The sequence below is a fragment of the Takifugu flavidus genome, chromosome 15, assembly GCF_003711565.1.
Source record: "Takifugu flavidus isolate HTHZ2018 chromosome 15, ASM371156v2, whole genome shotgun sequence".
Taxonomy (NCBI): Eukaryota; Metazoa; Chordata; class Actinopteri; order Tetraodontiformes; family Tetraodontidae; genus Takifugu; species Takifugu flavidus.
In genome coordinates this window covers 10075459-10091447 of record NC_079534.1, presented here as the reverse complement: position 1 = coordinate 10091447, position 15989 = coordinate 10075459, and the positions used below count along the sequence as shown (strand labels likewise).

Here is a 15989-nt window from a genome sequence, read left to right as displayed (position 1 = left end):
AAAAAAAAAAGGGATCTGAATCATTTTGATTTTGTATACTCGGGCAGCGAGTATGTTAAACACTTGTGATATTAGAATTTTGAAGTGGGAGTTGAACCAGGTGATGTTTTATTTCCTAAAACTCATTAAATTAACATGTGTGCAACAAAAACTAATGAGTTTACAAAGATTATGTACATTCAATCATTGGTACATTTGTTGATATATTGTTAAATAACTGGATATACACCATATAAAAAAATTGAGTGACAGGTTTTAATACATCCAACTGCATCGTCAATTTTGCACTAGAATACGATGTACAAATCACAAGGTTATAATGGGCTCAGTGTTTTCTACTTCCGCATTCTCTATCAGTCTGTTGGTATCGACGACGTCCGGTTGTGTCCGGTCACTTTCAAAGTACAGTGGATTGTCAAACGTAGGTATGAGGCGTGGAGACTTTTTGTAGATGACGAATGCTCCAGCAGCTAGCGAGCAAACAGCCACAATAATCAGCACCACTATCAAACTTGTGTGACCACGACCCTGGGAGTCTCCACCTGTGCGAAACTCTGTAAAGGATACAGCAAACATGCAACAAGGATAATTTAAACTAATGGTTTTCAATAAGTTATGAACTATATTGATCATGGTACTGCTTAAAAAAACATACCAGTTGTTGCTGAATCTGTGGCAGGCACTGTTTAGAATAGAGAACACAACAACGATCATATCACTCCAAAGTGTTCAAAGATAAGGTTTAAAAAAAGTTGTTCCTTTATGGTTTTGAGCATATACATTAGTTACATATACACTTTAATTTTATTTACTATAGGTACTGTAAAGTTGGCATTGATATAGTAATCAGCCCTGCATCCAGATTCCACTGGGAGGAAAAATAAGTTTTAAAATCAGGCACTGAGACACTGAAGTATAGAGAATTAGTGGCCAATTCAAGTCTACATTAATTTGATGATTTTCTTTATTTTTGCTTTCTTTGCTTTAACAGTAAACAGTTAAATTTCAAATTCCCACAAAGGACAAATTTATGTTAATTTGACAAAAAACATTACGTTTGAATGGAATTCTTTCTGTAAGAATGAATTAAGAAAAGCAATTTAGCTGATTGTTGAATAAACAGTTTTCTAATAAATTTGGACAGGAATTTACAGACTGTTTTCAGCCGTTTCATCAAAAGGTAACCAGTAGTGTAACCAATTTTATCTATCATCTTTACCACATGTCTGGATTAAAACCAGTAAACTTTTAGCAATTGATACTAAAGACTGGCTTTTATCACATTTCCAACCACTTGACTGTGAAATGATTTAAAGGAAAACATCTACCTTTGGGTGTTTTGCAGATGTATGCCCTATCGTGCCATCTTTTACCAGACCTCCAAGTCCCATCTGAGCTGACCATCTCTCCGTAATCAGCATCAGGCTCATTGGCACCCCAGTTCGTGTAGTCCAGCACTGTTTTATCCAACCACTGCCATGTCCCTAGGGGCAAATAACACTGTTATCATTACATTTGTAGTTTTCCATTAATCAATCCATTTCCACTTATCAATCAACCTCCCTTTATTTATGTGCTGTCTGTTACAATCAAAATTGTCTCTAGATGCTTTACAGAATCCCAGGGCCTGACCCCAGCAACGGTGGCAAGGGAAAACCTTCCTCTAAGGAAGAAACCTTAAGCAGGATCTGGCTCATACAGGGGGAGCCTCCTGTTGCACATGACATTGTCACAACAGTAGGCTACTGTTGGACTGTTTTAAATGTCCATTTTATGATAATGTTTTGTCATCAAAGGGTAAACGTTATCCTTATCACCTTTATGAGTTTTGTAGAGCCCGATCCAGAAAGAGCTGTGGCTACCATGAAATACATCCAAACTGTTTTGAATGAACGCTTGCTCTGCTGGATCCTCAATACTGGCCAAAACGCCACCTTGGAAGAAAAAAGACAAATTTTTAAATCATTGTACACTGTTTTTTTTCTCTCTCTCTGAATCATTTCTTACCATGCCTCACACAGCTTCCAGCAGCATTGGCCCATTCAATTTCATCTGTGACAAACAAGTAACAATAACCCTTGAAGGGAAGCCATGAATAACTCTGGTGGTATTCTTCTTTTGTGTCTTCGGGACAAACCCCTGGAAAAACACTCGACTCTGTCGGTGGCACCTCTGCATCACATGGACAAAAATAAGGGCAATCAAAGACTGCTGGGGGTGGCATTCTTTTGGCACATCACCCATCTCCCCATGCCTCCCACAGTACACTCTGCACATGGCAAAAACGGGAATAATCATAAACAACACATTTTTGGGGCCAAGCTAACAATGACACTGGGGAGAAATAAGATAAAAAAATCTGTTGAGTTAGACTTTTATGCTCATTAAAATTTAAATTGACATGCTGGTTCCAAAATTGTAGTTATTTTTTTACCAGCACGTTTTTTCTCCACAGCTTCTCCTCCAGATAAGCAAAATTCCACTGATTAGCTGTAGTGAGAATTGCCACCTAATTAGGATTAGAGTCTCATCTACAGCTCCGTGGAAAACTTGTTTGTGTAGTCACAATTGAAACATTGCGTTGAGAGGTGTGCAGCTCGCTATAGGTCAGTACTATCAATATCCCAGAGGGGGTATTTTGAACTATAGGGATCCTACAGTTCAAAAACTTGATGTTATAGAAATCAATTTTGGATTCCGCACCGAAAAGTTACTTAGTAACAGCTTTCAGGCCTAACTCAACAAAAATTGTGTTACCCAGTGTTATATTTAAACCTCAGTTTATTTACTTAAAAATCAGCATATCTCATTATGACATATGATAATATGTTTTTAGGAACTATTTACCCATGATCTAAGTAGCACAATAGTTGAGTAGAACGCACATATACTTCTTAGTGGGAAGGCATGGGTTCACTATCTCTGAAAATAAATGGGCCCACATTGACTTTTATTTTTTAAATTATTGTTCAGTTATTTATCATGGTGGCACTTGCTGACATTCTTTACCTGTCGTCTGCATGCAAATGCTGTTCATGGTCTGATTGCAGAAAGCGGTCCTCCATTGTCCATCCACATCCAGGTACACACATGGTTTGTCACTGCTCGGTTCATCTTCAGCCCAGCTGGCAAACTTCAGATGCCAGTTGTCAATATATTTAAAGTAACCACCGGTCTGAAAATGAGACAGATTGTGTTTTATGCTACCTTATAAAGACAAATAATATAGTTGATTGGTGAAATTGTCTCAGGTCATTTTGTTTGTCCTGAATTTACAAAACAAGACCTGAGAAAATGTGGTTCACTAGAGCTGGAATGGGTTTCAGTGGAAATTTTTACTGATATTTTGAAGGCAATTTAATGCAAATAAACCTTTAAGGAATAAGGGACATAGTTTTTTCAAATGTTAGATTTCAAATTATACTATCTACAATAGCAGCAGTATAAATTTAAGTTTAAAAACCTGATACCTGGTTTTTGTTCAGTCCGATCCAAACAGGAGCTTTGAGATTCAAAACCAGAAGTTCAATGTAAGCCTGCGACCATTCATTTCTCAAAGAGGCCAAGCTGGCTTTATCAGCCTCGCAGTTCTTCTTGGCGTCATCCCAGGTGAGATTCGTAGTCACAACCTTGATACTGTCATTTCCCACGGATACATAGATCTTGGGAACATATGTGTCTGGCTGAGAAGGGATATTAGGGTCTGGAAGAAAGATGTATTTTGGAAAAATGAAAATGGTTGTCATATGAACTGTTTTTTCATTTTGGCCGTTTAGATACAAAAACACAAAGAAGAAACTGACCGACTTTTCGAGTACAGACAAAACCATAGGTTTCGTTGCAGGACTTGATCAACCATTTACCAATGCTCTGGCCAGCATTATTGTTCATTACAACACAGTCTTCCTGGTGAGGTACAATATGAGGTGTTAGAATTTAGTTAATATTTTTTCTTGAATTTGCATCTTCAAACAAATGTGTCCTGTGTCATTTTGTAGTGGTATTTGAATGATTAGCTGTTTTCCATTGGCATTTTAAATCAGTGTCAGAGGTGTTACCTCATTCCATCTTTGATAAAAGGTTCCTGGACGACGTCGACTTCTCTAAAAAGCAGAAGAGATTTGATTTTTCTTTTTTTATAAGTACAAAATTAACAGTTCCAACAGGCAAGTTAATATATATATGTATTTTGTTTGTTTGTTTGTTGTTGTTTTTTAATAAATTTCATTTATTTTGCTAGAACTTTCCAGCCTTTTACAGTTGGACAGATAACAGAATCAATGGAGGGGTTTTTTGGTACTTACAGAATAGCCCCAGTTGGTGTATTGTCTTGGTTTTCCATCAGTCCAATAAAATCCATCTTGATTTAAACTATTTAAACCGATCCACAGGTTTGTAGCCGATAGTTCCGCCATTTTGGTGGTCAGAAATGCTGATTATTTTAACAATAAAAATGAAAAAATTGTTATTTTAATTATTTCGAATAGTGACACTTTATATTGTGCATACAATGAATATAAATTATTTATGTTGTTGTTATAGTATTATGACCATATGCCTAAAGTTTTATTGGGTCCTATTTTGTTGTCAAGAGACCCATTAAGTGATGGATTCTCCTAAGACCCCTGAAGGTGTCTTAGGAGTTAGGGGTCATCAATCAGTCTTGAGGCAATCCAGCATGGATTTCTGTCCTACCAAGTATACAACTATATTAATCCGACTTGTTTGTCCAACACTTCTCACAGATGCTCAATTGATATCTGGAGAATTTGTGGAGGCCGGGTCAAAACAAAGTTGTTTTTTATTGACCCAGCATGGATGACAGCAAGGTACAGGTGTATGAGTTTAAGTAACATCCACATGGATGAACAATGCTTAAAGCACAACGCCACCTCTGTCTGCATGCTGTCTTCCCCCAGTGGAGCCTAGAGACATATAAGCAACGTCTAACACCTGACCATTCAGGTGAGGTGAAGGAAAATGTGATTCACCCAATGAGGCTATTGCTTCCATTGCTCCACGGACACTCAACCCTCTCACCGGTTCACCCCTTTTTTCATTGTCGGAACATATTTGGAACAACCAACAACAGCTGTGGTTTTGGAGATTGTTCTGGTCTAGTCCAAACTAACTTCAATTTTTTTCTTGAGTGTATTGCACTTCTTACACCAGGAGGAGCTACTGTTTGGCATCAAGGCAGTTGCTCCACCAAAAAGGACAAACACTGCTTTTGCGCACCACTTTCTTCTATGCGTTTTTCTTGTTAACACACAGAGTACACACCCCTGTGTACAGTGCACACACTGCACACGCAAAAGCAGCTCATCTCATCTGTTGCAGATTGCTCCTTGAGCAAGTGACATTCGTACGGATTTTTGCACAAGTGGCGTCAGATCAGCTTGATGGCCCAATTTACATACCCAGCGCAGTTCACCAGAATAATTTATAAAATTATTATAAAATTATATGCACTCCTGTTATTAAGTGTAGTTCAGTCTGTTAATGGTGATTTCAAATGATATATTAGGTGTGTTCCTAAGCCTAATAACTTAAAAAACAAGCTTGAAATTTACAAGTTCCAATTTCCCCTTTATTGCTTTTTTTTCCTGTACTGTAAATCTTCTGTCTAAGAAGAAATCTGAGGCTGCTGTTCTGGGAATGAGCTACCAAAGCTTTTTCTGCATAACTCAATAAAGACCCATTTATGGAAAGCTGTGATGAAGGCAGGTTTGTCTTTAATTATATAAAATAGTTGACCCCTTTTAATTTTCTAACTTTAATACACTAAAGTTAAGGCTGTATATCCAATTTCTGGTTAGTTTCCCAGCACCTCCTATATTTTATGTATGTGGCCCTTGGTGAAAAAAGTTTTGACACCCCTGGTCTAATGTATCCCAGACATACATAATGAAGAGATCAGAGGTGTTAGTCAACTCATCTGTCAATGGTCACAGCGTTATGCCTGTGTACATTCGTATACATACATATATGATGTTGCAGAACAAACCTTGTATGCGTCTTGTGGGAATTGAGACTAAGTTTCCTCCTATGGTAATGCACTGTTTCCTGGCATCTTCCCAGGAGGCCACTTGGTCAGTAATGATACTGTAGCACTGCAGATAGGACATAAAATGTTAAATTTTGAATTTTCGATTTTTTTTTTCAGAATTTCTACATTTAAAAAATCTACTTGCTGAGTTCCACTGAGTTACAGCAACTTTTTATTGTCTCTGTGGCCTTTAATGCTTCACTTTGTTAAATCTAACAGGACAGTGTTGCCATTTTTTAAATATACTTTATGTACAAATAAGGGCCTATATATAGAACATCTGCTGAAAAGAGATCATTTTAAATTAAGTACAGAAGAAATTTTGACATGAGATTTTCTGCAAAGTTCTGTAAAGTAATGTTTAATCTGATGACGTTTTTCTTGCATCATTCTTGAACATTTTTCAAATTGAACTGCAAATTAAGCTCTGCAGCTGGCATTTCATTGTGGTGGACACATATTCAGATTGTTTGGTTTCCGACCTTTGAGTCAAATTTGGTCCACTTGAGTGGGCAGCCACCTTTAGGAGGAACTGTGGGGGCTGCAGTGGTGTTAGCAGGGGTGGAACCTGATCGTTTGCAAATGAACTCGTGTTCTTGGCCACAATTACATGTTCTCCAGTAACCTGTAAGTTCAAGCAGAGGTGACGTGCATCAGAGGGTTTTAGTGTCATCCTGAATACATTGCTTTTCTGTTTGTTAGTCTAAATTACTCACCCATATAATAGTTCATTGTAACACAATTAGCATCAATAGTATCTGGATTGGGTTGATTCTCATCCCATTTTTGCAATCCCAATGAAGATCCATCCATCCACCTTAGAATGCAACATTTGTCATTTATTCATCAGTCATTAAATACTTGTGGATGCAGTTGAGGAAGGATCCATTTTGTTCCACTGCAGCCACCGTAGCTCCTTTTTAAAACTGTAGCTATTCTTTTCACAAATAAATGAATTCTTTTCTCTTTTTGAACTGTAGTTAAGGTTGGAGTGACTGCTCTTTTTTTTGTATTGCACTGATATGAATCATCACTATAAGCACAAATTACAGTAAAATGCCTGTTATTTGTTCCAGTAATTACCTAACTATGATCGAGTGAGTGATTTTTTCATTTCTAAGTATATATTCAATTAATATTTCAAAACTTTTTACAGTCGCAATTGATAGGAATGATACTCACCAAAATCTGCCATCAATGTCGACTGATAGTCCTATATAATATGACCCATACGATCTGGCAATCTGTAAAAATACACATGCACGTATACACACATTTTCAAGGTAGTTATTCACCACCAGCTTTAATATTTACTCAAATGCTGAATGCCAAATGCTAAATAAAGACCTGTTTCCATAAGAAGTTGTTTTCCTCTTTACTGCTGATGGAAACCAAATCACCGTGTTTCTGCTGGCATAAGTGACGAGCCTTCTCCATGTACATGGGGTTCCTGTTTAAGTAATACTGGTTTCCTCTCCACTCCAACCATCCATCAGAAGTGATGTTGAAGTCTGCACGGTTTAGAAGTGTATACAATGTCCATTTGGGAGAAATCATCACTTTTAAATGACAAGCTCTCTGAACCAATGCAGCCATAAAGCTAAATGTACAATAACTGCAAAATCAATGCTTTTCTCATCAATCAGTGTTTCTTACCGGCAACAGTGTCATTTGGAGGTGGTTTTGGTGTCACTCCTGAAAAGTCAAAAGAAGGTGTTAATAACAAGAAATCCAAATAATGTGCCATCTGTCAGTCTTAACTCCCCTTTAAGATCATTGACAGACTGTAACATTACTAGGAAATATATATAAAGGACCCTTTCTGTCTAGTTATGCACAGATAAAGCAATTTCCCATTAGCCACTGCTATGACCAATACATTTAAAGTGCTGATTTAAGAGAAGATACTAGATTTTAAAATATCGCCAAACCCTAACACTTGAATGTTAATATCAAGATTCTATCTGAACATGAGTGTCAAGTATCTACCACTTATCAATTAGCTTTTCCATTTTCACTACAGTGAAAGAATCTTCAGAAACAATGTGATTACACATTTCCCTAATTTGACAACTATATTTTTAACCTTTTTTTTCAACCAAAATCCATCATTACCGTAAACAAATCAACAAAATGTGTTGAAATAAGCAAGGGAAGCACAGAAGAGAATTTGCTAAAGGCTAATAATAGAATTCCAATAATAAACGTTTTTATTGAATCACTAAAATAGTGAGGAAATATTAAAAGCATTTCATTCCAACTTTACCTGCACGGATTTGACACAGCCAATCATTGTAGCTCTCACAGTTGACATCATTCCAAGACCCAGACTCCTCCCATGAGTTATGCATTCTGAATTCAGTACAGGACTCATCATTATTGTGATTGTTTGGCTCTCCTTCCTGCCAGTGCAGGAAATTCACCTTTGTCCAGCAAGAAAAAAACACAAGTGTTAATAAATAAACGCAAACCCCAAACCACTGCCTGGAGGTGTTAAAAACGGTCCGCTTACAGGTGAACCATCACTCCACACATAACCTGTGTTAGGATCAGGTGCGTGTAGTCCAATCCATGCTCTACCATGTCTGTGGCATACAAAAAATAAATAAATATCATTTTCTCCAGAAAATCAAATCAAACTGCACTTTGCTGTTTAATTCATGAAATAACTGCTAATAAAGTGAGGTGATAGATTCCATGGCGGTGGAAGTTCAACTTGCTCGAAACTGGGCTGAGAAGTGGAGGGTTCTCAGTTCGACCCCAGTTTGGACAAAGCATAGAAGGTGTTCTGGTAGTAGGGGAAGGTGCCATAGCAATGCTGTGGTAACCTTGAGCTGAACCCACAAAGGACTCACTTAGGGCCTGGGAAGAACTTGTGACTCATCCACGGGTGAACCCTGCCTTCGCCAATATGTGCTCCCTCCCCGTGACCCCAAAAGGGATAAATAAAGACTAAAAAAAAAGATGAAATGCATCCTACCTGTGTCTCAAGATTATCTTTGGTTAGATTTATTGTATTTACTGTCTGAGTGTATGAATTTGCATGCTGTATCTATTTAAGGTCAGATGAAAGGAGTTCTTCAGACAAAAATCACATATTTGGCTTTCTTATTCTCTTCGACCTAATTGTTTTAGCCACTGAGAGAAAACATATGTAAAAGAGTTACAATTAAACAAAAGATGCGCTTAACATACCGTGCAATCAGAAGTTCTCCTTGGTTGTGGAGGCTGAGCAAGTCTCCTCCAATGGCCCTGCAATAATCCCTGGCCTCAAACCAGGTCTTCTCATTTGATCTCGGACCTGTAAAAAACTAGCCACATACAAAGATTATGTAGGGAAAATTTGTAGTAGCAGAAACAATGGCATGACATGGTGGTGGAGAATCCTATCTTGTCTTGTCTTGTCTATGTGACTGTTGACTAGTTTTACTGATGGCCATCATTTTAATGTTTCATCATTCAGATTTAGTCATTGTAAAGTATTCCAAAATTCTGGGATTTGTCAATATAATTAGGATCTTGTTTTCTCACCTTTGCATCGGGACAGAAATAAGTTGGCATACAGGCCTAAAACATTTACAGTCTAAATCTAAAAAAGTTTGACCTAATTTGAGAGCTTTTGAACATGGGTGTTTTGCTCCTTAAAGAACCCTGCTGACAGGATGTTAGCAATAGGAATAATAGGAATAATAGGAATAATAGAAAGTCCTATTAGCTGCAATGTTTTGTGGCAGTTCTTTTTCTACCTTAACACAGTAGTTTCTTGTCCCTATTCGATTCCATCCTTGTTCACACTTGAGAGGCATCTGAGTGGGTGGTGGTGCAGTCAGAACCGCCCCCTCTGCCAGGTGTTTGCAAATGTATTTAGATGTATTTGTGCAAGGCAGCAGATCCCAGAGTCCAGCCAAAGGTCCAGTCCTCATGGCAACACACCCCTGTTCATAACCTTGGGTTGTTTGTGGGAGAAAATTGTAAATTATGTAGCTGTTTATTCTTCCTGTTTGAAAATAAACAAGTACCGTATTTTCACGACTATAAGGCGCACCTAAAACACTGAGATTTTCTCAAAAATCGACGGTGCGCTTTATAATATGGTGCGCCTTGTGTGTGGACTGAGTTCCAAAATCTGCTGTGTGCCTTTGGTAGGTGCACTACGGTAAACGCTCCGCCAATCGATTAGCGGCACTCCTACGCGTAAGGATCCTCTAAAATGGCGCCGGTCAAGCGAGACGCATATGAGGCTTACTTTAAACTAAAGGCCATCGAATATGCAGCTGAAATTGGCAATCGAGCAATCTTAGTATTTTCGCTTTATGAGGAGGCGGCATCTCTCCATACGCGCAAGGACAACTGTTGCGCAGCGGCTGCCCACTGATTACCAGGAGAGGGCGGCCATCTTCCGCACTTACTGCCGCGACAGGATAACCGCGCCCAGCCACATCTATGAGGCAGCGGCGGGCAAGTTATGCCACCATATGCGGGTGGATTGTAGACGCATGGGCTATGATACCGTCTTCATGTATTGTAAGAGTTTTCACAAAATCAACGCTAAACCGGAACCAGCCGGTGAGTCCGATTCAGATGATGAAGAGGAATTCGGGATGTTGGACATTGAAATGGTGCAGCTGTTTAATTCAGATACAGAAGATGAAAACTTTGATGGTTTTTGAGGCGGAAGAATGAATATTTTGTTCAAGAAATGTGTCGAAACTCACTGTTTTACTTCCGTTGTCAATTTTTACTGTATGTTTCAGCATGCGCCTAATAATACGGTGCGCCTTATGTGTGTTTTAAATACAGAAATAGCACCCATAACTGAGACTGCGCCTTTTAATACAGTGCGCCTTATGGTCGTACGGTAAAAATACGGTATATGTCCTCCTCTGTACCTGGCATTCCAGCGTTCCAGTGAGTGTATTTCACCGAGCCTCCCTGGGTCCATACAAATTCATCAATATTTTTCTGGTTTGAGAGCCCTAACCAGAAGTGTTTTTCTGGCCTCAAACCCACCAAACTGACAAGAAATGCATTGTCCACCCTGGAAATATACAAACAAGTTCATAGAATTGTTCGGGTCCCGTTCAATTGTATGAAAGGTGATGTGCAGTGCCCTCGGACACAGCTGCTACTGCATCAACAATGAGATAACGTGGAAAGTTCTAACCCATTGGAAACATCAGCTAAATAGGATCCTGACGTTTCACAGTCACTCTTGGCCTCATCAAATGTCTTCATTGCCGTTCCTATTAAGTAGCAGTAGGAACCATGTCGTTTCCAGCCCTGTTGGCCACAGGTAGATTGGGGTCACAAGCCAATTATTTTTCCAAAAGGCATAATACAAGCAGGAAATTACTAAAGAACTCCTGTGAACATCAGCACTTATCAAAGCAGAAGAAGCTGGTTTTAAGGTTCAACAGTTAAACATATACCATGATTGAACTTGGGAGAACACCCTATAGAGGGGGCGGGAACCCCATTGTTATTAAAGAAAGCATGACTCACCAGTTTGCAGCCAATATTCACCTCCACTTCATCTCCAGTGCTCTCTGTTGTGCTCTGTTTCATACATATGAAGCCATGTTTTCTCTCACACAAGCGATCCACCCAGTTCCCATTCTGCAAAAAAAGAAGCACTATACAGGGTATACAGAACTATTCTTCCTTTTTCAAAAGCAACATGCACTACATGTGTAATATAAGTACTTTTTTTAAATTTAATCTTACATCACTCTGGTTTTGACATCCATTTTTACTGTACGTACAGCATATGACCTACATCACTTCTCTTACCTCTCCTGTGATCAGCACGCAGTCTTCTGCATCCGTGGACACATCCGGTTTTCCAAAAGTCCAGCTAGTAAAGCTGACAGAGGAGTGATCACTCCAGTCAAACAGTCCCTCTATCTTTATGTCATTAAATCCAATCCAGAGTTCATCAGTTGATGCTGCAGATAGCGAAAACAAACCTTCAATATTTTGTTAGGTGACCTGACAAAACTTGTGTGACTGACCACTGTAATTTACAAATGCTTTACAAAGCTTTTGTCCCAAGACTTATAAAGAAAATGTACATAATAAATAAAAAGGGATGGGAAAAAGTATGGCAATATTGGTAATTTCATGTTTTTGCCTACCAAATCCAAGCTGTGAAATGATAAAGCTCTGCTCCTCCACGTTTTGGACACTGACAAGGTCTCCTCCTTCTTTGCGGCATTCTTTTTGGGCATTGTACCACGTTTGAGGAGAACGATTAAGGTAAAAGCAGTGGCCATTGTAGGGAATCCAGGGGTTAGAACAAAATCCTTGCTCAACTGAGATTGAAAATATGACACACAGAGGATTTTAAACATTGGTAATCATACGGAAACTGTTCATAAGCGTGGAGTACTTGATGTATTATCTGTACTTTCTGAAGGAGCTGGAGGAGCTCCATCTTTGTAGCAGATGTAGCCGAGCTTCTTTGTGCAGGATGCACTTTGCCAGGTGTGCTGCCCAGCCGTGTCGAGAAAAGCACAGCTGTGTCCTGGGTTAGGCAACGGATTTCCTGTAAGAAGATAATCCTTTTTGTCCAATGTGGATGTGACTTTCAGAAGTCCAGAAGTGGGTAAATTTACTTTTTCTGTTTGTAAGGTAAATGTGTTTTCTTTCAACTTCTTCTACAGCTAAGGGCCATGCAGGAAGCGAACATGCAGGCTCACAGTATTGATAAGCAGATTAAATTGTTTTTCTGTAATTGCATTCAAATCTTGTCAACAACAAGCAGGTCAATATGGCCTAACCACAGTTGTTCTGCATGAACAGCAAAATTCTTTAAAACAAGCAGACCTACCTGGACTCCACCTGAGGTAACGGAAAGGCTTCAAATCAGACCAACGCCACCCGTGTTCTGGGTCCAGAACCAGTCCAATCCAGAGCTTCTGCTTCCCTGATTCCAGTTGTGCTGCACGTTTGTGTGTTCGTTGAAAGAGATAAGAAAGGCAGAGAACAGACTAAAGGAATGGTTCCTCTTTTCCTGGTTCTTCCTCAATTGCATTGCTTCACAACAGAATGCAACAAAAAGTATTCTGCAGCCAGGTCAGCGAGTATCAAAATTTCAATTATTTATTAAGACAACTGAAGAAAAACATTCTAGTCTTTTTGACGTGGCTTTTCAAATCAGGTGCAAAAAGTAAACCGGCACTATATTTAATTATGCTCTGGTACATTTTACGTAACTATGTCATGCTATGTTAGAAGTAGGAGTATGCATTCTAAATCTTTTGATCATTTCTGTGTAAACCTTTTGTTTTTATGCTCAGCAAGCACACATTCACCAGGTGGAATCCTACCTGAGACAAAGGCCTGCTGATGTGGATCTGAGACACTCAGCAGAGAGGCACCCTGCTGTCTGCAGCTGGTTTCAGCCTGAGACCAAGTCAATACTGACTGTGTGTTGAGCTGATAATTTGCTCCTGTTACCAGGTTTTTTATCCATTTGTCAGTGGCTAATCAGAGACAGAGGATAGAAATGCAAATGCTGGAGTCTTTAATCACCTTATTACCATTTCACACTGTTAAAAGCATGTTCTCACTCACATGTAGTTGGGCAATATCCCCACTGTTCATTTTCAAATCTTGTTCCAACAGCACACCAGGCACGCTTTGTTGAAGAGTCATAGGTGGTGCAATCTCCAAACCATCGGTCCTTGTAAAAGAACGGAAACGCACAGGGTTTTCCGAATGCGTTTCCTTCTAATGTAAAAAGCTCTGATGGGAAAGAAAGGCTGACCTTTAATCATTGCCTCACACAAAACCGCTCTGCAAACATGAAGTATAGTCTGAGTCAAAACTTTATAAATCTATTCTGTTTTTCCATCCCAGGTATCTGTAGCGTACCTCTGTAAGTTCTTGAGCAAGCACCTCTGGTCGTTCCAGTGACCGTCAGATGGTTATTTGGACCAACGGTCCTGGAGAGAGACAATGCTTCATCCGGTTTCACTTCGATGTAGAGCTGCTGGCCCTTGAGTGCAAGCAGGGTTTCGTTCTTGCATTCCCACTTTTGCAGCTCACTCTTGTCGTCGCAGTCATAGAAACTCACCTCGCTGCCTAGGCTCTTGCCCTGGGCACCCAGGCATTTTCTGGTGATTGTGGCAAAAAGTCGGTCACCAGTAGTCCAACGCACATCAAGACAACGGTTGGACTTTTTTAGTATGCACAAACCAGTGGCTTTGCTAGTGAGGGAGAAAGGGGAATCTGCAAAGTGGTGCAAAGAAGAACAAATCAATGGCATTGCTAAAACATGTCTGCATTTCCAATCAGTCCTCATTTACAAGAGAATCTGTCCACAAGTCCGTGTCTGTTTCCAGAAAACAATTTAGGGTTTCTTACAATAAAAAATAACACATTACAATTACTCACAAAGTAAATGTCATAGAACTTCAACAGTAATATTAAGCATGTGTGGAAGGAAACCACTCCTGTATCAGTGTCAAGACATAGAGACAGTGAGAAAAACACAGCTGAAGCTCAAATCATATATGCAGTCTACATCCCACAAAGAAAAAAAAGAAAGATAATTAAAGTGCACATTACCATCAAATGTTAAACATTGGCATTGTGGGATGAAGAGCACAATGGCTGCTAAGGTTATCCTTGGGGGGAGCATTCTTCAGATGAGTCTCAGAGCAGCAGCTGTCCATGCATTGCAAGCAGAGGACTTATGAGCACGAGCATGAAAAGGAAGGAATCTTAATACTGCCGACACCATCTGTTTTTTTTTCTTTTTTTCGAAACTTTGTGACACTCAACCATTTGTTGAAAAAAAAGCCTGTTGCAGGGGGTGTGAATATTTTTTGACATTTCCACAAAGTGTTGACACTCCAAAAATGGCCAAACATGGCCTCATCGACTTCCTGTCCAGACGTAACTGAGATGTGCACATTTGTAAACATTTGGAGGAATTTGTAAAAAAAATTCACATGTCATATCTTATGACAGTTTGATTAAATATTGGTGTAACAGCTATAGCAATTAATTATTTACTGTTTTAGTGAAAATACATGAGGTATACAAACGGGTTTTGTGTGATTTTATGTGCTAATTGAAAATTCTTTCTTATAATTTTGCCAAGTAACCAAAATTCAGCTCACATTTTCCAAATCCTGCAATATAGCTGGGTTGCTGATGAAAAGAAAACATTCTTGCTCTCTGTGTAGCAACACAGCATCCTGTTTTGGGCTTTTCAGATGATAGTTTGACCACCAACTCAGTTTGTGCTTTCATTTCCCCTCAGCTTATGCTCCTTTTTTAAACTTTGTTGAATTAGGAGCAATTGGAACATTTGTAATTGTGTTTTGGGGAACTTATTATTAGATTAGTTATTAGATATTAGTTCTTAGATACTTAGATATTGTGGCTTAATTTTGTATAGTGTCTGAGCAGAATTGTCCTTCATAACATTCATAATTTAGATAAGTCATAGTAAAATTCCATAAACCCCTAATGAGAATGTTGGTAGGATAAACTTTAAATGTGCAAATTCCCAGCAACACCACAATGAAATGATACAATATAATCAAGAAAGGATATGTTCTCTACTTCATACTGGCAAAAATTATGTGTGGTAGAGAGAGCAAAAGACTTTATGTGAATATTTAACTTCTAACTAAACAACAATTTATTAGATTTATAATATACTATTATTTTACACTACAAAATATGGTATGGTATAATAACATATTTTAATAACATGACAGGGTGCATTATTGAGGCTATTTTTTTTAATTGCTAATGTACACTACGTGTGCAGTGTAGAGTACTACATGTCACACAGACAGTTAATGTCTTGATGAGCGTTAATGATTTCTGAGAATTGGGATCTCTTGCAGATCTGCTATAAAGATGTTCAGACCTTTGCTCCGACAATGTTATCACTTTTAGCGACAGGCACTTCACAGGTGAA

The 15989-nt window shown here is 38.8% G+C and overlaps 1 protein-coding gene across 2 annotated transcripts; it reads right to left on the bottom strand.

Moving 5' to 3' along the window:
• Positions 1 to 233: 233 nt before the first annotated feature.
• LOC130538810 (macrophage mannose receptor 1-like) lies at positions 234 to 14779 on the bottom strand. Of its 2 annotated transcripts, XM_057056724.1 has the most exons (31): positions 14621 to 14779; positions 13925 to 14281; positions 13625 to 13795; positions 13378 to 13533; positions 12879 to 12989; positions 12456 to 12593; positions 12184 to 12360; positions 11840 to 11994; positions 11552 to 11665; positions 11214 to 11329; positions 10939 to 11087; positions 9796 to 9995; positions 9245 to 9360; positions 8562 to 8634; positions 8316 to 8472; positions 7706 to 7744; positions 7397 to 7560; positions 7232 to 7293; positions 6766 to 6866; positions 6532 to 6674; positions 6008 to 6113; positions 4305 to 4432; positions 4059 to 4103; positions 3804 to 3906; positions 3471 to 3703; positions 3010 to 3175; positions 2008 to 2172; positions 1818 to 1934; positions 1329 to 1484; positions 656 to 682; positions 234 to 554 (listed from the first exon to the last, which is right to left on the bottom strand). In XM_057056724.1, the coding sequence occupies exons 1-31, from the start codon at positions 14691 to 14693 to the stop codon at positions 307 to 309; spliced, it is 4266 nt and encodes a 1421-aa protein (XP_056912704.1). In that variant the 5' UTR covers positions 14694 to 14779; the 3' UTR covers positions 234 to 306. The 2 variants fall into 2 exon arrangements, with proteins under 2 accessions (XP_056912704.1, XP_056912705.1); XM_057056725.1 differs by lacking the exons at positions 234 to 554; positions 656 to 682; positions 1329 to 1484; positions 1818 to 1934 and adding an exon at positions 2848 to 2922 and having other exon boundaries at positions 2101 to 2172.
• Between the last annotated feature and the right edge of the window lie 1210 nt (positions 14780 to 15989).

Bases quoted from the DNA above. Each gene is read 5' to 3' on its own strand.
- LOC130538810 (XM_057056724.1), bottom strand. From the start codon at position 14,693: ATGCTCCCCCCAAGGATAACCTTAGCAGCCATTGTGCTCTTCATCCCA. The intron at 6,114-6,531 runs GTCGGAAACCAA...TCCTATCTGCAG, and splicing joins GGACCAAATTTGACTCAAAG to TGCTACAGTATCATTACTGA. The intron at 1,935-2,007 runs GTAAGAAATGAT...TTTTCTTCCAAG, and splicing joins TGGAAGCTGTGTGAGGCATG to GTGGCGTTTTGGCCAGTATT.